Source organism: Pantherophis guttatus, chromosome 4, assembly GCF_059756535.1.
Source record: "Pantherophis guttatus breed Tessera chromosome 4, ASM5975653v1, whole genome shotgun sequence".
Taxonomy (NCBI): Eukaryota; Metazoa; Chordata; class Lepidosauria; order Squamata; family Colubridae; genus Pantherophis; species Pantherophis guttatus.
Window position 1 is genome coordinate 152,787,901 of NC_142066.1, and position 22,290 is coordinate 152,810,190.

General features: G+C 42.1%; 2 protein-coding genes and 1 long non-coding RNA gene across 4 annotated transcripts in view; 1 reads left to right on the plus strand and 2 right to left on the minus strand.

The window, feature by feature from the left end:
- The window catches only part of LOC117654780 (sodium channel protein type 5 subunit alpha-like), a 63,830-nt gene extending 60,411 nt beyond the window's left edge, over positions 1–3,419 (minus strand). Inside the window, exons 1-2 of the mRNA XM_087893692.1 lie at positions 3,103–3,419; positions 1,355–1,463 (exon numbers count right to left, since the gene is read on the minus strand). Coding sequence (XP_087749818.1) covers positions 1,355–1,463; positions 3,103–3,419 — 426 coding nt within the window. The remainder of the gene's footprint in view (positions 1–1,354; positions 1,464–3,102) is intronic.
- A 9,891-nt stretch (positions 3,420–13,310) lies between these two features.
- On the minus strand, positions 13,311–19,304 carry LOC132709379 (uncharacterized). Its single transcript, XR_009620350.2, has 2 exons — positions 14,122–19,304; positions 13,311–13,672 (listed from the first exon to the last, which is right to left on the minus strand). It is a non-coding gene; the product is annotated as an uncharacterized LOC132709379 (long non-coding RNA).
- A 926-nt stretch (positions 19,305–20,230) lies between these two features.
- The window catches only part of WDR48 (WD repeat domain 48), a 43,475-nt gene continuing 41,415 nt past the window's right edge, over positions 20,231–22,290 (plus strand). For both annotated transcript variants that reach the window (XM_034401726.3, XM_034401727.3), the window contains exon 1: positions 20,231–21,046. In XM_034401726.3, the coding sequence (XP_034257617.1) occupies positions 20,999–21,046 (48 nt within the window). In that variant the 5' untranslated portion in view covers positions 20,231–20,998. The remainder of the gene's footprint in view (positions 21,047–22,290) is intronic.

The window sequence follows — 22,290 nt, forward strand, 5'->3', positions numbered from 1 at the left end:
AGACCAAACTGGCTCTTCATTCCCATTTCCCCAGCTATAGGTCTCCATTCATTAATATATCTCAATGGCTCTTTGAGTCACTTTATGTTTCCCTGTACAGGTAGTCCTGGAGTTACAACCCTTTGTTTAGTGACCTTTCAATAATACTGAAACTGATACTGATACTGACTTATGGTAATTTTTTACACTTATGACTATTGCAGCATCCCCATGGTCACTTGATCCAAATTCAGATGTTTGACAACTGCTTCATATTTATAATGGTTGCAGCATCCCGGGGGTGGGGTCATGTGACCGCCTTTTGCAACCCTCTGATAGGCAAAGTCAATCCAGATTCACTTAACAATCTTGTTACTAACTTAACAATAACAATGATTCACTTAACAACTGTGGCGAGAAAGATTGTAAAACGGGGCAAAACTCACTTAATAACTGTCTCACTTAGCAAGAGAAATTTTGGGCTCAATTGTAGTCATATGTCGAGGATTATCTATATTTCCTTCGATTTCAATGCTAAAAATTTGTAGGGAGATTGTTTACAGGGGAGCTGAAGAAGTTAGAGACAAAATATATTTTCGTCTTATTAGGACTATGTTCTTATTTCATACCATTAACATGTATCTTTTGTCTATGTACAGTTTTGCCTTCTCAAATAAAATCCAGAGACGGAAAGATTTAAGAGCACTTGTGAGATAAGCATCCATATACATGGAATAAATAAACCAAATAAGCTACTGCTACATGCTTAAGAACCCCTTAGATCAGAAACTCCCTCTCATTAAAAGCCAAGAAGAGTTAGAGCTTATCTCTCTATCTCTTTCAACCAGTTTCAACCAGCAAAGGAACACCCAAACTTACGTCATAATTAAAACAAAGAAATCCAAGACATTCCAAGGATCTCGCAGGTAAGTGAATTCATTACAAACAAATCCTCTTGCTACCACTTTGACTACAAACTCCGCCGTATAAATGCTGGTGAAAATAATTCTGAAAAGGAAAGCAGCAAAAGAAAGAAAAGCCATTAGAAACAGAAAAAAGAGGATATTCGGTTTACAATACTGACTATCTCGATATTAGTGATGGGAGCAGAAGTTACTCTTTGAGTAACTGTTTTTGATAACAAGGGGCATCTCTGATTAATGTTCCTTGTTCTTTGAAGTAACAAAACAAAAATATGGTTTCTGGTAAGTACCAGTTCAGACCAGCCAGAGGTCTGTACAAAAGTATGAACTTTAATAACCTGAAAACTCACTGTGGGAAACACACTACCTGAATATGCAATTGGTCATTAAGAAGATCATGCTAAGAGTATTAGGGGATGCTATGAACCGTTACATGTTACATATATAGTTACTGAGCAAGCTGCTGCTGCTGCTGATGTTCGTCCATCAGGTTCAAAGAGGACCTTGACATCTAATAGGTTGTGGGCTGTCCACGATGTGTCCGCAGGGGGCTGGTAAGGCCTATATGGACACGAAATGTTCTGCCACATGTCAGGCAGACATGTGTGGGCATCATTGTTGCAGCATTTGCAGCTCTGGCTTTGTGGAGTGCTCTCTTCTCTTGTGCTATGGTTGTCCTTCTGTCCTCTGATATCTGGCAGTCTTGGTAGATCAATGTGTGCCATGTCGATCAATCTTGTGCCAGGGTTTCCCAGGAGGTGGTGTCGATATCTAGGGACTTGAAGGAGGCTTTCAACGTGTCTTTGTATCGCTTCCTTTGTCCCCTGTGCGATCGCTTTCCTTGAGACAGCTCACCATAGAGGAGCTATTTGGGGATGCGATGGTCTGGCATCCTTGCAACATGGCCTACCCAGCTTCTCTGGACTTTCATCAGAAGGGCATGAACTGATGGCAGGCCTGCTCTGGAGAGGACTTCTGTGTCTGGCACCTTGTCCTGCCACCGGATCCTCAGAATTCTACAGAGGCAGGTCATGTGGAAGTGGTTCAATTGCCTAGTGTGCCTCCTGTATACAGTCCAAGTCTCACTGGCATACATCAGAGTGTTGTGGTCCACCAGCAGCCTGTGGAGCTGGCAGCAGAGTCAGACAGTGAGGAGGCTGGGGAGGACCAGAGGCCAGTCCTGGACTCTGGGGAAGGCACGGATGAGGGCTCTGCGTCGGAGGCAGAGATGGGGCCAGGGCCATCGGGGAGTGATGCGCAGACTCCAGAGCCTCCAGAATTGGACAGCAGAGAGGCAGAGGGACAGGTGCACACATGCGCAGAGCTGCCAGAAGGCAAGAGCAGCTAAAGCAAAAGGGACGACTCGGGAGTAAGGCCAGGAGATGATTGGCCCCTCCCATAAGGCTTAAAAGAGCAGCAAAGGCTCTTAGGCTCTTTGTAGGAAAGCAACATTGCTAAATCTGTTTCCAGTCAGTGTCTCTTTTCTGAACTTCATGGGGCTTTACCAAGAAAAGCCTTTAGCAGGGTGCCAAAGATGATAAAGGTTTGTGATAAGCCCAAAGAACTTTTTCTGAAGGACTTGTTTTGGAATTAATTTGGGCTAAACTGGGAATGAAGTAATTCTCAGCTGTTACAATAAAATAGGTTTGTTTGGGACTAATTGTGTCTTGTAATGACTAAGTGAGCCTAGGTCACAACACAGGGTACTTAGCACTACTGTTTGGTAGACTTTGAACTTACTCCCAGCGACCGGTAAGATCCCACAGAGTTGGTCTCTTCAGGGTCCCATCAGCTAAACAATGCCAGCTGGTGGGCCCGCAAGGGAAGGCCTTCTCTGTGGCTTCCCCAGTTCTCTGGAACCAGTTACCTCCTGAGGTCCGGACCATCCCCACCCTATTGGCCTTCCAAAAAGCAGTGAAGACCTGGCTCTTCCAGCAGGCCTGGGGCCGTTGATCTCGCTGTTGCGATTTGGCGAGATCCGGCCATGAATAGTGTGAATGGGTTTTTAATGTTTTTAATGGTTTAACTTTTAACGTTTTATATATGGTTTTTAAATGCATTGTAAGTCACCTTGAGTCTTCGGAGAAAGGCTGCATACAAGTTGAATAAATAAATAAATAAATAAATAAATAAATAAATAAATAAATAAATAAATAAATAAACAAACTTTGTAGCAAGGCTTATTCCATAGCGGTCTCACACGTTGGTCAGTAGTCTGCCAAATACAGAGCTTGGCTTGGTGATTCTGCAGTTGACCTCAATGTCAATTGTCACTGCACGGAAGAGGGTGCTGCCAAGGTATGTAAATTGGTCTACTGCTTGCAGCTTTTGTCCCTTCACTGTGATGGTGGGCTCTTGGTGTTGGGCTTTCGGAGCTGGCTGATGCATCACTTCGGCCTTCTTTATATTGATGAGGAGGCCGAAGGTGTCACATGCTGCTGTGAATTTGTCCACACTGGCTTCCATTTTCTGCTCTGATCTAGCATTCAGGGCACAGTCATCAGCAGAAGAGGTCATGTAACACAGTCTCCTTTATCTTGGTGACAGCATGTAATCTTCACAGGTTGAACAGTTTTCCATCGGTCCTGTATCTCAGGCTAACTCTCAAGAAACTGTTCTGGAAGGCGTATGACAGCATGGCTGAAAACATTATGCTGAACAAGGTCTATGCCAACACGCGTTCTTGCTTGATGCCGTTTGTAACAGGAAAGGCCTCTGAAGCTTCTCCGTCTTCTAGAACACGAGCTGTCATACTGTCGTGGAACTGACATACCATCAGGATAAATCTATCAGGGCACCCAAACTTCGACATGATGCGCCACAGACCTTCACGACTGACAGTGTCAAAAGCCTTAGTGGAGTGTTGGCAAACATTTTCAGCACCAAGTGCTGAAACAGAAGAATATGTTGCATCCTGAAAACCAGAAAAGCAGCCACCCGGTGTGCATGCGCATGGCGGGAAGATGATCTTCCGGTTTCCGATGTATGCATGCGCACCAGCCAGCTGGTCTTCACGTGTGAATGCACACCAGAACTGGAAGACCAGGTGGCCAGTGCATATACATATACCGAAAACCGGAAGATCATCTTCCCGGTGCGCTCATGCTCTCATGCATGTTAAGACCAGCTGGCCGGCGCGCTGGAACCCAGAAGAGTAACAGGCAATGGCTCGCGTGCCTGAAGAGATGGCTTTGCATGCCACTTCCGGCACACATGCCATATATTCGCCATCATGGGCTTCTATTATTAGATGTTGCAAAATATTTGGCCTAATCCTCAAAGAGGGAAAACATTCCCAAAAGGAACAGAACGTAGAATTAGCTACATGGGAATGTAGCTTTTTACCATAAAAACCAGACTAAGAACTGTAAACAATCAACGAGTTTAGTGACTGCAAACAAACTACTACTTTTAACCAAAACTATCATGCCATTTTATAAAAACAAAACTACAATTCCAAGTAGGACTGTTCTCATTAGTGCTTTATAGCTCTCTGAAGTTCTGTAACCAAGATTTGATAGCCCTACCAGAATAAAACCCAAAGAAAAGGAAAACCTCCATGACAGTGGTTCCCAAAATATGGTCTCGGGACCTCTGGGGGTCCCCAAGATCAATTCAGGAGGTCTGCAAAGAGAAAAAAAATATTTGATTTTTTTTTTCAGAATAACAAGAGTTGGAAGGGACTTTGGAGGTCTTCTAGTCCAACCTCCTGCTCAATCAGGAAACCTTACTATTATACACAAACGGTTGTCCAATATCTTCTTAAAAACCTCCAGTGTTGGATCATTCACAACTTCTGGAGGCAAATTGTTCCATCTAGGGACCCTTTTTAAGAATCTTGAAACCCAAATGTTTGAGAGCCACTGATGAATGATAACATTGCAAAGGAAGATAGTGTCAAATTTCTCATTATTGGTGCTCTCTAACCTGAAGCATACTACTTGCTGAGTGAGCTGAAAATAAGCCCCACTGATGAGATCTGAGTCTCATTTTACACCGAGACATTTGTAGATAATGCATAAAATCTGATAAAGATAACAACAAAGTCCAAAAAGTTGTTAGAAAAAAACTGAAGAAGCTTCTTCAGTGAGAAGCAAAACGTTTTAAAGAAAAAACAAAAACAAGAAAGTCCAGCTGCCTTTAGAAAAGCAACTTTGGGACAACCAAATCTCTATAGGCCCGTGATAGCGAACCTATGGCACACATGCCAGAAGTGGCACGCAGAGCCATCTCTCCGGGCCCGCGAGCCATCACCTGTTGCTCTTCCCAGTTCCAGCACACTGGCCAGCTGGTCTTCACACTCGTGGTAGCACAGGAAACCAGAAGAGCAGCCGCCCGATTTCCAGCATGTGCATGTGTGCCGGCCAGCTGGTTCTTGTGGCTCCGTTATCTGAGCCTGTGTCATCGGCAGAAGAGGACTCTGAGAGTGAAGGAGAGGAGTTGGCAAGGCCTCCCTCTCCAGGACCCTCCTCTTTGGCAATGCCTTTGGTGTCCGCCGAAGGGCAAGAGATAGGGCTGGGGCCAAGCACGTCCACGCAGCCACAGATGGACAGTGATGAGGGTAATGAGTATTGGCTGGATCCACACCAGCGTCGCAGAGATAAGCGCGCGCAACAGAAGAAAAGGCGTGCCCGAGATTAGGCTGAGTCACTGGACCACACCCCAGAAGGTATAAAAGGGAGCGTGGTGGTCAGTCAAACCTTGTGACGAACAAAGCTGAAAGCTTCCATGCCATTCTGCATTGCCGGACTTTTGCTATAGACTTTGATGGATTATCTCTGGACTTGATTGACTCTGTAATTATTGAGCTGTTTCTTTTGATGTACCAGAAGTGGGGAGAAGTTATCTCTCCTCTTCGTTAGTAATAAACTCTTGGCAGGCAGCCACTAGGTTGTTGCCAAGTTCCGTTATCATAAGGAAAAGGATTTTGCCGTCTGGTTTGGTCTTTAACTCTTGAACGTCTGTTGGTGTGTGTGCGTGTGGGACGGGGACAGAATACTGGTCTTCAAGCAAGCATGCATACCCGAAACCGGAAGACCAGGTGGTCGGTGCACATGTGTGTGCCAGAAACCAGATCATCTTCCCAGCATGCGCATGGGGCAGCTGCTCTTCTGGTTTCCAGTGTTCCCACACATGTGAAAACCAGCTGGCTGGCGTGCATGCATGTGACAGAAACTGGAAGATCATCTTTTTGGTGCGCGCATGACCCCCGGACAACTGCTCTTCTGGTTTCCAGAATGCACGCGCATGCACGCTCCCGTTTTGGCACTCTGTGCCGAAAAGGTTCACCAACACTGCTGTAGACAGAAAGAGACATGCTCAATTCACTTATTAGGAAATAGCTAAAGGGCTAGTAGAGTATCAGAGTCACTTTATCACTGGGATAAGTGTATATAAATGTAATAAATTAATATGAAGGGACCAGGGAGGTCAAAGGCCATGACTGCAGAACCAGATCTCAAGTTGTTTTTAATATGTGTACATGCAGGGTGCGTATAAGTGAAGTATTGGGTTTTATTTCTCCAAGACCTGATGGCAACTTGACTTTTATGACGCACCTCATGGATATAGGTCAAAATCAGAGGGTTTTTTTTCCCCATCAACCAAGAAAAGAATTGAAATAACTTCTTGAAGATATTTAATACAGAATCAAGTAGAACATAATAAGGGCTGCAGAAGCACTGATTAGAAAAGATTCTGGCAAAAGTTTGGTCAGCTTGCTGGAAACATATTAAGGCTAGTACCTGCTATGCTATCTTGAATTCTCAGCCTTCAGAATTTGGATTGATTCTCTGAACTGTTTTGGATTTAGCACTGCTGCTTGTGTTGTGTTGCTGTGTCAAGTCCATTAGATCCATTAATTATTGCTTGCGGGAAAACTATGAAAGTTTAGAATATACTTACTCAGTAGTGTTGCCATCAGTTGGAGGAGTGTTTAAAGCCATAAAAACACAATTGACGAGAACAACACATGTTATAAATGCAATAAACATAGTGAATAACGTTAAGGAAATTATCTTCCTTTGAAGAAGGAAAAATGCATTTGTATGTTCAATTACTGGTTAATATGGTAAAAAGTGGTTGCTTTTCCATTGTATTCTTAAACTAAAGGGAGCATTTCAAAAAATAGGATAATGCAGTTGTTCTACTCAGTTCTCCAGTTATGACCCTCACTCCTCGTTAACATTGACCCAATATTCAATCTCAAAGATGGTTTCATTATAAATCCAACCCACCTAATTTTGATCATCATCAGAGAACTGAGGAACCCAAGTGTTTGGATTTTGTTTGGGGTGAATAGAACATGTGAATCCAATCAAAATGATATAAAGTTGCTGGGATCACAAAAGATCTATTCCAAATTTAATAAAACTCAGTTATTGCCGTGATTGTTGCTGACTAATATGATGTATTTTGCAACTTGTTTCTTGGGACTCATCAGGTGTACATAATTTCCCTAAGCTGAAATATTTGAGTCTGAGCACATGGAGTCCATATGAAGTCTGTAGCAATTGTAGGTAGTCCTCAACTTACGACCATTCATTTAGTGACTGTTAAGGTTAAGATCCTCTTTAATACGATACAGCTTAGTCTTATTCAAATGAGTTGAAAAAAGTATGCTTAGTCATATTAATTGCCTGTAATTGTGAGAGGTATCAAATTACTACAGGCGTTTTGTCATGCAGAAATAAAGGTTGAATACGAAGGCGCTCACTATAGATAGTCCTTGACTTACAATCAGTGAAGTTACAACAGCACTGAAAAAAAGTGAGTATTGATTGTTTTTCACACTTAACAATCCTTGCAGCTTCCCTATGGTCATGTGATCAAAATGGCAACTGGCTCGTATTTATGATGGCTGCAGTTAGTATCCGAGGGTCCTGCGATCACCTTTTACAGTACAATCTTCTGACAAGCGAAGTCAGTGGGGAAGTCAGGTTCACTTAACAACTGCAGTAATTCACTTAACAACTGCAGTAATTCACTTAACAGCTATGGCAAGAAAGGTTGTAATATGAGGCAAAACTTACTTAACAACTATCTTACTAAGCAACAACCATTTTGGGCTCAATTGCAGTCGTAAGTTGAGAACTACCTGTACAGTATTTGGTAGAAAAGCAAGGAAGTAAGAGGCCTCCAATATGAGACCCATTCAGGGCCATTTCTCTCTACTCTTAACAGAAGAGAATATACAAAAGGAAGAAAGCCACTGTAGCACCTAAAAATACAATTGTCTTCACATATCATGCAAAATAAACAATATTTTGGCATATCATGAATGTCTTATTCACATAAAAAGATGGAACAGTGCAGGGGTGGGTTCTACTTACCTTTACTACCGGTTCGCAACAGGATCCGCATGCGCAGATCACTTCTGATGACGTCAGGGTCAGTGGGCGGAGCCTCCCGCCGGTTTTACTACCGGTTCTATAGAACCGGTCCGAACCAGGGGCAACCCACCACTGAAACAGTGGCTAGATTTCCATGATACACTGTATTATAAACTATCCCAATTTTTGATGCTATAGGAATCCAGCCTAGATTGGTATGCAATGCATGTAAAAAGAGCTAACCTTCATATTTACTGACAACCACTGAGTGAATCATTTTCACATTAGAAGGATATATATGTATTAAAATTTTTATGGCTAGTCTTCTTACTGGGTGGAAAGGACTAAATAAGAATAAAGATTTAGAGGCCGTAAATCGAAAGATTCTGCTTCGGGATGATAGCACCATAAACGTCTGTAAAATATAGGTAAATTCTTTGTAAGTAACGCTATTTAGAAGAGATTTTTAAGAGCATTTTAAATATTATTTATTTAAATGATGTAATAACCAGACTCTCAGCTTAGAGCCCTTGTGTTGGACTAGAACAGGGGTCAGCAACCTGCAGCTCCAGGGCCACATGCGGCTCTTTGGGCCCTCTGCGGTGGTTCCCTGCCAGGTGATCCCACCATTGGCTGGCCCCGCCCCTTGCCCTCCCCTCCCAGTCACTCCTCATCTTGCCTGAGAAGGTAAGGGCAATGTTGGGGGATGGAGAAGCGGCCAGGGGAGAGACAGAGAGATACAGAGAGAGGGGGAGAGAGAGAGACAGAGAGAGATACAGAGAGAGAGGAAGAGAGGGAAGGAGAGAGGGAGGGGAGAGAGAGAGATGTCAAAAGGATTTTGTGGTTCCTGGTGTTTTTTAACAACTGCTTCTCTGCCCTAATGACCAGCTGGGTAGGCGTGGCTAGGGGTGGTCATGTGACTGGTGGAAGTGAGTGACATCGAATTGGCCACGCCCACCCAGGTTTTGTGGCTCCCGGTGTTTTCTTTTCTGTTGGAAATGGGTCCAAATGGCTCTTTGAGTATTTAAGGTTGCAGACCCCTGCTCTAGAACTTCCAGAATTGCCAAATCTAAATAAATTTTAAGGACATCAGGTTAGGAAGACTGAAATACTTCCACCAATATAAATTCAATGCAGTTTTGTACATTTTGACATGGAGAAATACTACATACCAATCTTAGGAACTATAGAATTGTCTCTTATACAAAAAGTCAGCAAGTCCTATCCTATCACTGCAATAATGAGACACAATTAAAAAGACGGAAAACCCCGAGATAGATTCTTTGCTGATGCTTACTTTAGGTGGAAAAACTAGCCAATTTTCATGTTTTGTGATTCCTCATAGCAGATACCAGTTGTGAACTTTACAATTTAGATCAATTTTTAATCCTTTTCTTCTATAGGTAGTCCTTGACTTACAACAATTCATTTAGTGACCATTTCAGTTACAGCGGCACTGAACAAAGTTAACCTATGGCTATTTTTCATACTTATGATCATGACAGCATCCCTATGGTCCTATAATCAACATTTAGACATTTGACATGCATTTATGACATTCACAGAGTCCTGGGGTCATGCGATCCCCTTTTGCAACCTCCTGACAAGCAGAGTCAATGAGAAAGACAGATTTGTTTAACAATCGTGTGACCAAATTAGCAACTGCAGTGATTCATTTAACAACTGTGGCAAGAAAGGTCATAAAATGGGGCAAAACTCACTTAACTGTCTTGCTTAGCAATGGAAATTTTGGATTCAATTGTGGTTATAAGTCAAGGACTACTTATATGACACTTTTCTGACTACAATGTCTGTGCGCTTTCTAAGCAGCTGTTTTTCTGCAGACCAATCTCAGGAAATCCAGTTCTTGATTTTCAAACTTTGTTTTGTTTCTTGAAATGGGAAAGGGTAGGATATGTACCGCTGGAAGCATCATTATGATGTGATATTATGATACAATTGAAACAAGATTGGAGATATAATGGAGAAAGATTGGAGAAAGAAGACGGACTATATTTTAGCATAGCTTGGAAACAAAAATTACTGGGAATATTGTGGAGAACCTCAGGTAAGGCTGTATAGGCAATAATGCACTTTTAGTAGATCCCAATTAATTTTTGTAGGTTTCTAGGTTTAGGCATTTATCATTTAATTGCCTATCCTGGTTCATTTAAAGTCTAAACCTCCAATTTTCCCCCCAAAAAACTTCTTTAACTTTTTCTTTTTCTGTAAAAAGTGCTGTTTCACAACCCCAGAATGTTTACCTTCTAGTATCTCAGTTTGAAAGAAATCCACAATCTTTCCCATTTCTGTCTGACAATTTTGAAATTCAAAGAAGACTACATCAATTTGTGCTCACATTCTTTCCCTCAACTGACACATAAGAGAATCTGGAAGATATTATCTAACAATCAGGGGTGGGCTTCAAAAATTTTAGCAAGGGGTTCTCTGCCCCATTGCTGGGTAGGCGTGGCCATGATGGGCGTGACTTAATCAGTCTCCTGTACCATGGCAGCGGGGGGGGGGAGGGGGACGAACATTTTTGCCCTCTCCGGGTTCCAGAGGCTTTCCTTAAGCCTTTGGGAGGGCAAAAACAGCCTCCCCAGGCTCCAGAGGCCCTCTGGAGGCCGGAAACGGGCCCGTTTTTCCCAAACTTCCAGTAGGCCCTTTGTTTCCCTCCCCAAGCCTCCGAACGCACCATACACTTACCTGCATCCAAAGTGGGCCGCGTAGGGACTCCTGGGAGGGGTGGGGTGGGCGAGGCTAGCCAGGAGTGGGATTTGGGGGTTCTCCAAACTGCATAGAATCATAGCTAGAGGTTCTCCCGAACCCCTGTGAGCCCCCAGCAGCCCACCCCTGCTAAGTGTCTCAGCCTTTGAGCTGCCATAGGTCCTAGATTAATAAAAATCCCCTCAATTTTTTTTCATTCAAGTAAAATAAAATAGAATGATTTTTACTTCACACATCTTGGTTTCCTTATTATTTGTGAAATCCAGATATTATCACAGGTTCTAATCTACAGAGTAGATCAAGTGTATCTCTGACAGCAACCATCTACCAACAATTAATTCCAGAGTCAATAAAGTATATATTTTCTATTTGAAACTCAGACACATATTTCATAATTCAACTGTTTAGGACTCCTCCACTCATGAACACTGACCCATTTTTATGTTTCAGCTCCTTTTTAAAAAACCTGTTTTTGAGTGCCTCAACATTCTACTGTAGCTTACTTTAATCTCATAAAAGCATTTTATACCAAAAATAAGATGTATATATATTTTTAAAAAAACAAATGTATGACCTCATGATCCCTGTAATAGGGGTCAACATCTTCCAATGGTTCTCCGATGAGCCAAGGAGGGGGCTTCCCATAAAGAATAGGTAGCTTTTTAAAAACTTTCAGATCGAGCTGTGGTCGAATATTTTCTTCTTGTGTTTCATTATTGTCCTTTTCCGAGGCTTTGGAGCGTTTGGCTTCCTTCTCAGCAATTCTCTTTCTAACTGAATCCAAAGATTCAGGGGTGAAACGGAGGAAATTATGGGCCGTTGAAAAAGAAAAATTTGGCATCTTTCTGCCCTGGGACTGCAAAAGGAGACAAACAAATTTTCTGATTGCAAGAGAAATACAGCTGATTAGAGTCATATCATACAAGATGGATTTGTATATCAGGCCATCAGCAAAATTACACACACAACAAATATTTGGTTATTTCATTTCATCATAAAGCCATGAAAGCTATTTACTTTGAAATTTTACAGTCTCCACTACTTGGTTAATTTGGTTAATTTAAATCTAATTTAAGAGAAAAATAAGACAGACTGCTCTGTTCCCCCAAGAACACAGTAAAAGACATGATTAAGATGGTCAGTTTTTAGCTGAAGCCATCATTAAGAGAAAACCAGAAATTCTGCTCATTCATGAGTTAAGTCAAATACTGGTTTAAATGGACCATAAGAATCAAATATGGCCAGCCCCTTAATTATGAAGGCCAAATTAAACACTAGCTTTGCATTTAGACAGGTGTTTGTTGCCCTATTCACATATATCACAGGCAACCAGTTTTGTGTAAAGGTACTAGCCTAGTGACCAGGAGATTGGGGTTCTAGTCCAACATTAGGCATGAAAGCCAGCTGGGTGACATTGGGCCAATCATCAGAAGACAGAATTCTAATCAAGCTTTAGGTCAGGAATGAAAGCTGATAACTTTCGGCCAATCTCTCTCACTCTCAGCCCAACCCTCCTCACAAGGTTGTTTTTGTAGGGAAAATAGGAAGGGGTTAGATATGTTCATCACCTCTATGTGGAATAAAAATCTAAAAGTATCTACATTTAAAGACAATATTTCTCAAATCCTCTATCATCTTGATTGGATTCCACAGAAGACTACATAGCCATTGAGCTGGCTAATGCAGTTAAAGGCCCCCCACCCCACCTGTTAACTAATGTTAATGTCACATTTTTAACCACTATTGCCCCATTTTTACATTTTTATATTCATTTTTTTGTTTTTAACATTTTATTTTTACAATGTCCAGGGTCCCTCTGTAAGGAAGATGGACAATTTCCAAATGTCTGAGGCAAGTTTTACCCTGAGAAACTTCAGGAACACTTTCTTTAGGTTTTCGTGCAATGGGACAGAAATTTTCTATTATTTTTTTAGATAGATGATAGATAGATAGATACACATAGACAATATTTGTTACTTCTGTAAAGCTCATTGCCTTCCTAGTTTGGTTCATGTAACAAAATGGATGAGAAAAATATATGCATTAAATCAAGGAGATAAATATAGTGAACAAGAAGCAAAAGGAGATGGGCAAACAAGGTTGGGACAATTTCATTTTCCTCAGAAACTCATGTTAAAAGCACTGGTTTCAAATTTTACCTTGTTTTTAAAACAGAAAATTTATCTTAAAATAATATAGATACAATACATATTTTTGTTTGAAGTTTAAATCTTAATAGCATTTGTGATAATCATTTTATATAATTTTTATTCCTACAGGTCTTCTTATAAATGTCTATTGACTGAATATTCATTTCAACAACAACAAAAGACAGAAATCATAAATAAAGTTTTGAAAAATGTATTTTTATAACAAAGTTAATGATATTTGCTGCCTTGAGTTCTTTACAAAAATAAACAAAAAGGGTAAAAAATAAATTATTATTTTTTTTGAAAAGATGGGACAGATACGTAGTGACCTTTATATAAGCTAGTTTTAATACATCAGAAGTCAATCAATCACAAAACTTAGGTGAGATCTGTGATCTCTCTCTCACAACAGCAAGATAATGCTGAAGAAAATCCTATTCTCTTTTTGTCTGTAGCATCAAGGAATAAGATCCAACTCAGAGGAAGCGGATCTGAAGCATACTTGAAAGAATATGATATTGAAGCAAGGAGAAGAAGGAAAACTGGATTTTTCCAAGAACTGTAAATAAACCAGAATGTTATGCAAACTATAGAACAAAACCATAGCAAGCAGATACATTACAGTATTAACATACAACTATTCTTGTCAAACAGGAACCATGCTTTTAGGGACCTATAGATTCCATAATATTATAAATTATAATATATCAGTAACTGAGACTATAAACAACCAGCAGAATTCCATCAACTATACAAACTCTATGCAAGATGCTTGAAAATACACAATAACCTTATATTAGTTAAACTCTACATCAAATACCCCATGTAAGCTTTAAAAAGATTCTTAAAATGTTACTATCAACTCTCCATATTTTATGCTTTTTCTTGCTTAAAAGAATTACTGAAAATACGAAATTACTTCGCTCATTGTTTCACATAATTTCACAATTTAAAAATGTTTAATGTCATGATAAGTGCATATTTCTCTTTAATAATATCCAGACTCACTTAATCTTATTGAAGATTCTTTTTATCATCCAGTTAATTCTTTTCAAAGAAGCAAATACTCTGCTTTATCAGATCAAATAACAGTGATATTCCTTTCTTGCCGTTTCCTGCTCTGGAAAGGATTGGTTCTGTGGGCTTCTGGTAGAATGGGGATGTGAAGAGAAAAGAAAGCATGTTTTAAGGCTGAAAGAAACAAATGAGATTTCAAGAGATATCCCAGGAAATAAATTAATGTGAGGAAATAAATGGAGATGGTGATTATCAACTTTTAAGTAGAAATGAGTTATTTCACCACCGTAGAAGCATTGTGAAGCTAATAACACAAAAAGGTTTTGCTCATCAAAATTGAGGGAAAAGGCCAATTAGACAATATTACTTCTTTCCAGTCACTTAAATTGAAGCACTGAGTGAGCCAGCAAGTCTATTTCATATGCTTTAGTTTCATGGTGACTCCTTTGATAGTAATTAAATACAGTTCTGTATGTAATTCTGCCCACCAAAATTTCCTTTCCAGTATAGACAGGCAATTGATTTGAATGCTCTAGGACAGTGATGGCTAACCTTTTTGCCATCGCGTGCCAAAAGTGGGGGGAGCGCGGGGGGGGTCACGTGCGCGCGTGCCCACACCCATAATTCTATGCACCCTGTGCATGCGCACACAACCCCTCCCATGCTCTCCCTACTTTTGCCACATGACGGCACAGTGGGCCTGGTAGGCCCGTTTTTTGCTCTCCCCAGACTCCAGAGCCACTCTAGGAGCCTGTGGAGAGTGAAAATGGCTTTCCCCAACGTCCCGGAGGCCCTCCGGAGGCTGGAAACGGCCCATTTGCCGACTTCTGGTCCCACACCCTCCCCAGGCTCCTAGAAAGGCTCTGGAGCCTGGGAAGAACGAAAAACAGGCCTTCCCCACCCCCATCTCCCAAGGCCCTCCGGAGGCAGGAAACAGCCGGAGCTAAGCTCGTGTGCCCACCGATATGGCACACGAGCCATAGAGGAGGCATCTCTAAAGCTGTTTTCCCCAAACCGGTCCCTCAGAATATCCAATGTGGAAGGACCGAGGCCAGTAGAATAGCTCCACTCTCCTCCTTCGTTGTCATCAACCCAGCTTCTTTCTCTCCAGCAGGAGGTTACAGGAGCCTTCCCACCGCCACCAGGGCCAGCCAACACCGAACCGTGCCACCACTCTCCAGACACGGAAGGCACCTCCGTGGGTTTTGTCTCTGTTTCACCCGCCCCTCCGCCATCCTCGCCTTGTTTTGTGGGCCGTTCCTTCGGTCTCACCACGGGCTGCAATTCGGCCTGGACCACCAGCCATACGCTCACTTCTTCTGTCAACATTTCCGCTAGGACCACCGCCTCGGGGTCCATACCCTCCGCCATTCCAAATATCCAGCCGTACCTCGAGAACGAAGCTAGAGCGAAGAGAGCGCCAACTTTCTCTCAGCTCCTTATCCTGCACAGCACGGAGACAGCAAGAGAACACAGCCGGACACATCAAACAGAGGTTAAATGCATACAGGTTTTGATGGTACATAAAAACATTACCAAACATGTAGATTAGACATATTATTTTAAGATATACATTCAATGGGCATTTAATGGATATCAGTTCAGGGATATTTTCCCCCTTATTGAAAACCTTGGGGGAATAAAATAAGAGCTCAGATAGCCATTTTTGTAAAGGGTACCACTGCATTCACTGCGAGGGGTGATGGGATATGCAGGGTGACTTAACAGATATTAAATGCCCAGAAACTGGCTAACAACACATCTTCCAGCACTTTAATGTTAATTAAGCTGTGCTGCTGCTGCAGTTTTGAATAAAACTATTTCTGTTAAAAGGTCTTGTTGCTGATTTAGAAGTATCACACATAAGTGCTAGTCTTCGGGTGACATTTAAGAGGATTCTAGAATTGTTACTGTCTATAACACAGAGGTAAAATATTTTCTGAGGCAAGTTTTACCCTGAGAAACTTCAGGAACATTTCCATGAGATTTTCCTGGCAGTGGGATAAAATGGATCTTCTACTATTTAGATAGATGATAGATAGACAGACAGACAGACAGACAGACAGACAGACAGACAGACAGACAGATAGATAGATAGATAGAGATAGGCAGGCAGGCAGGCAGGCAGGCAGGCAGGCGAATCTGGATTCCCCATTGATTTTGCTTGTCAAAAGATTGCAAAAGGTGATCACATGACCCCAAGACATTACAACTGTCATAAATATGAACTCTTTGCCAAGCACCTGAATTTTGATCATATGACCATAGGGATGCTGCAATGGCTGTAAATGTGGAAAATATACATCATTTTTTTTTCCAGTGCTGTTGTAACTTTGAACAGTCACTAAATGAAAGGTTGGAAGTCAAGGACCCCTTATGTGATAAGTTGAGCCTGATCATTTGGACCTTCCCATTGTTGGGAAATTTACTGTCTCCTTTGTTGATCCCAACCCTGATTTTATTGCTTTTCTTTCAACTCATTGCAGGTGTCTTGGCTTTCCTTCAAAGAAATGAATGACATTTCTTTGACATGGTTTTCCCTTTGACATTCAAATTAAGACTTTGACAAAGTAGGATAGAAAGAGTGTTGACTCTTTTGAACTTGGCATTGGAAAATAATACCATGGATACTATCAAAACCATCAACAAATCAACAAATCAATCAATCAATCTAACTTGAGATACAATGACCGGACTGAAATAATCATGTTGTGGATACATTATGCAAATATCCAGTTCCCTTGAGAAGTCCATAATTCTGGAAAAGATAGAAGGAAAGACAAGACCAGCAGAAAAGTGACATATTTAATTACAGCAATACTGTTAGAAAAATTGAAAGGCAGATAAATACAGGTAGTCCTCAATTTGCAACCACAATTAGCCCAAAATTTCTGTTGTTGAGCATGACAGTTAAGTCAGCTTTGCCCCATTTTATGACCTTTCTTGCCACAATTGTTAATTGAATCACTTCAGTTGTTAAGTTAGTCACATAGTTGTTAAGTGAATCTAGCTTCCCCTATTGACTTTGCTTGTCTGAAGGTCGCAAAAGGTGATTATATGACTTGGGACACTGCAATAGTCATAAATACAAGTCAGTTGACTAGCGTCTGAATTTAGATAAAATGACTATGGAGATGCTGCAAAGGTTTTAAGTCATAAGTCATTTTTTTCAGTGCTGTTGTAGCTTCAGTCACTAAATGAATTGTTATAAGTTGAGGACTATCTGTAATGTCTGGAAGGTCTATCTACCAAATCTAATCAATAAGAGTTGACACTGATTTGATGGTATACAATCACTCAATCAGCTCAGAAGGGAGCCAGGTTAGCTTACTGAACAAAAATCAACAAGATGATGGGAGCATTTTAAAGACAGTTATACTTGTATAAGCTTTTATGGATCTTAGATAACTTAATTAGATTCTGAGAATGCGCATTCCTCCTTAGCTATCATGAAGATTGCAGCTATGAGCTCAGACTTCATCAGGAGTCTTGGATTCCCCCCCCCCATATACCGTATATAAATTATATATACAAATTATAGAACAATATATACGCTATAAAACAATGTGGAAGCTGTACCATAAAATGCCTAATAGGATATGAACAACTATTCATTTACAGTAATTACACATGAAAGCCTTTGCTGCTCAGAGAATTTCTTGGTCTTTTAAGTGGTTTAAAAAACAGTGAATAAATGAACCCCTTTCACAATATTTATGTTAGAAATGCATCTACTCTAACACTATTTTATGCCCACTGAGAACAAAGCAGTTGATGTTCTTTTGAATATTTAATTCAAATGTTTCCAATTAAGTTAGTGATAACATTCCAGGCTAATAGAGTTGGTGGGATTTTTATATTCTTTCTATAGGCTAGACTATTACCTCTTAATACTTTCAGTCATCCTGGTAAGAGTGGGTGTGAACCAAAAGTATAACAGATGGTAATGTATAGAGGTAGTTGGCTGACTGGCACAACGGATTGCTGAACTACTCTGAAGTCAGAGAGTCAAATCAACTAACCGGTTAAATAGTAGCGTCCTGAGTTTGACCCTCTGATCTAGAAGGGATAGCGAAGATTGGTGGGAGCTGTCCTGGCAGAGGGGAAAAGGCAAGCAGTAACCTCAGGGTAATTAAGGACAGAGATAACAGAATAAGGGAGGGGACTTTGGAGGTGTTCTAGTCCAACCCCCTGCTGAAGGAGACCCTATCCCATTTCAGACAAATAGTTGTCCAATCTCTTCTTGAACACCTCCAGTGTTGGAGCACCCACAACTTCTGGAGGCAGGTCTTTCCACTGGTTAATTGTTCAAACTGTCAGGAAATTTCTCCTTAGTTCTAGATTGGTTCTCTCCTTGATTAGTTTCCATCCATTGCTTCTTGTCCTGCCGTCAGATGTTTTGGAGTGGTCTCGGTGTCTTATACTGATTCAACACTGATGCAAAGTCTCATTGTTGGATCTTCATTGGCCCTGAATCAGAGGTGGGTTTCAGCAGGTTCTGACCAGTTCTGGAGAACCGGTAGCAGAAATTTTGAGTAGTTCAGAGAACCGGTAGTAAAAATTCTGACTGGCCCCGCCCCCATCTATTCTCTGCCTCCCAAGTCCCAGCTAATTGGGAGGAAATGGGGATTTTGCAGTAACCTTCCCCTGGATTGGGGAGGGAATGGAGATCTTACAATATTCTTCCTCTGGAGTGGGGTGGGAATGGATATTTTACAGTTTCCTTTCCCTGCCATGCCCACCAAGCCATGCCATGCCACGCCCACCAAGCCACACCCACAGAACTGGTAGTAAAAAATTTGAAACCCACCACTGCCCTGAATACTAGATTGGCGTGTAATAAGCTTTCCCTCACACTAGCAATACAATAGCAAGCGTGGACATGGGTGAAGGGTTCTCAGAAATATCACCGCATAGATTTTGACCTCAACCCCAAGACAGAATTGGTAGAGTCATCCAGGAAATTCTGGTTGCTTTCAAATGAAGCTATACATATAATTGGATGTGAGACCATTGGTGAAGATGGAATGTTCATAATGGGACCACTGTTACTAGACAGCCTCTTGCTCCATGTCCTCCTTGCCTAGTTGACATAGACGTTGGAATTCTTAGCCTTACAGTGCTGGAAGATTTCTCTAAAACCAGGGTCAGAGGTAGCCTAGGAGTTCCTGGAGCTGAGTTGAGGGTTGAGAAGAAGGCCCTGAAAAATGATCTTCTCTAAAGCTTTCCAGTGTTAACATAGCAGTTCTGTAGTTAAGTGCATTAATCTGGAGAGATTCTTATCTACAGTTAATTCTTGACCTACCTTCACAATTCTCTCTGACTGATGCAATGAAGGGCAAATCCTTGTTGGGCAAATCTTATTGTGGCTGAGGACTAAGCCTACCTTTGTTTAGACCTTGCTGCAGGAAATTTGCTTATGAATAGAGCTAGCTATCTCTTTATCTCTTAAGTGCGACATCTACTGAGGGCTATTGAGAAAGGTGGGGGCTATTAAGGGTGAGTCTGCTTCCTGCCTCTTAAAAAAAACATGTTTCTTCATTTCTTATCCAGGGGAAATATAATATTCTGCCGTTTTAATATTTCTCAAAATATTTCATTCTTCTAGGAGAGGGGTGGGTGTTAACTTTCTACAATGCCTATGGCAGATCTAGAACTCACTCTCTCCTGGCGATAGGCCCAGAATCACTCAAGCTGACTTTCATGCCTAAGGCAGAACTTGAACTCCTGCTTTCCAATGGTGCCTTAACCGTCAAATCAAACTGGCTCACACTTTGACTGAGTCCCTGAATCTCAATTTGAACTGAGAAGGCAACAACTGCCTTGTATTAGGTTGTGCCTGCCAGGCCTCCCTGTCAGTAACAGCAACAGAGTTGTGGAAGGGACCTTGGAGGTCATCTAGTCAAACCCTCTGCTCACGCAGGAGACCTATACTAGGGATTCGAACCGCCGAATTGGCGACCTTTCTGATCAACAAGCTCAGCATCTTAGCCACTGAGCCACCTATCCAGGCTGTATAATCCATAGATGCCATGTTTTTTTCAGAGGACTTTCAGTAGATGAAACCCGATGGAGAAGACAAGCAAATCCAACCAAATTTATCAAGTCTGCAGGTAGTCAGCAAGCAGTCCCACTGAGGAAGTCCCACAGGTAGAGAGTGAAGACATCCAACAGATAAAGCTAAAAAAAATCTGAGCTGTCATCTGGCTGTGCAGAGCCTGCATAGTTGACCTCTGTAATCAAATATTACTTCATGACAAACGAAGCCAAAAGTTAGCAAACTGCATTAATACAGTCTCGCTTTTGAGGTCTGATTTGACTTTTTCTGGAATTTTCTTTAGCTGATGAGTACCACTTATTTCCACATTTTTTAAAAAATATTTTGACTATTAATTCGCCCGAAATTACTGTTGCATATATTGAGGGCTGGGAAGGGGACAATATTTATTGGATATTTTTAAAAAAAATCTCGACAGCTTCAGACAATCAAAATCACGAAAAGGCATCAAAAAGGCGGGAAACGGTGACGTCACCGAGCCGAAGGCCCCACCCACAGGGCGGAGCTTATCTCAAATTATGACGACGACAGGGTGCTGCGGCCCTGAAGCACCGCGCCCTCCCGCTGCAGCCGCCACCAGATCTCGCGAGATGAAAAAAAACTAAATCTCGAGCGCGCCTTCACAATCACCGCTGCTATAGCAACCGCGCAAAACACACCCGCGTGCGTAACGCCCATTTTTCTACACAGTCCCTGAGTTAAAAAACAGAAGGGGAAACCAGCATTTCCCGCCTCTAGAGGTGGGACTTCCGGGCGGTTTTTTTTTTTTAACCTTCCCTCGGATATGACGACAGAGTGTCAACATGTAAAATGGCGGCTCATCACCGACAGAATACAGCGGGGCGGCGGAAAGTGCAGGTGAAGGAGGCGAAAGGGGCGGCGGCCGGCCGGGAAGGGAAGCTGAAGGGAGGCCCGTCGTGGCCGAGCTAAGCTGGTCGAAGCGACGAGTGATCGAGCGGCGTGGTGGCTCGGCGGGCAGACCAGGGGCGAAATGGTGGGGTGGGGGGGGGGTGGACAGGCAGCTTTCTCCCTCTCGCCTCCCTCCTGTGAGGGGATTCGCCTTTTTACTACCTCTCGGCCCCCGCGGTCGGGGATTATGGGTCTTGCCCCACCCTAGATATATGGAAGGTGTCCCGTTGGGGGAGAAGTGAAAGCGTTGCTCGGAGGCGTAACGTTTTCTGCTGTGTGGGGTTGCCAGGCTGTGAGGGGTGGCGTGTGGCTTCCCCCTCCCCCACCCCACATCACTCTCTCTCGACCCAAATTGTAAACAACAACAACAACAACAAGTCCTATCTTAATATCTTTATATTACTTGGTCTGTTGTGTGGATGTTTGGCTGGTTTAGGGGTGGGGAATTTGTGGAGGGTGAGGGGAGGTGTTTGGGGATTGCTATGTGTGTGGGACCTGGTGTTAAGTGAATTTCGTTGTATGGGTATACTGTGTATACACATACAATGACAATTTTTTTTTACTTTTATTTATTTTTATATGCCGCCCTTCTCCGGAGACTCAGGGAGGCTTACAATGCGTTAAGCAATAGCCTTCATACTTTTGTATATTTTATACAAAGTCAGCTTATTACCCCCACAAACCAGGTTCTCATTTTACCCACCTTAGAAAGGATGGAAGGCTGAGTCGACCTTGAGCTTGGTGAGAATTGAACTCGCAGTAATTGCAGGCAGCTGAATGTTAAATGCTGCCTTAGTAGGAGGCATTAGCCTCCTACGCCACTCAGGGGCGAAATCTAGCAGGTTCTAACAGGTTCTGGAGAACCGGTAGCAGAAATTTTGAGTAGTTCGGAGAACCGGCAAATACCACCTCTGGCTGGTCCCAGAGTGGGGTGGGAATGGAGATTTTGCAATATCCTTCCCCTGCCACGTCCAGCAAGCCACGCCCACAGAACAGGTAGGGAAAAAATTTGGATTTCACCCCTGCAATAAAGTTATTATTATTATCATTATTATATCTACCTCTGAATTGGCTGGCCTACTTCGCCACCCAGAGTCCATTGGAGTTAGGCAGCTAAAAAATTCAGAACAGAACAGATTAACCAGAGTTGGAAGGGACCTTGTAGGTCATCTAGTCCAAGGGTCGCCAACATT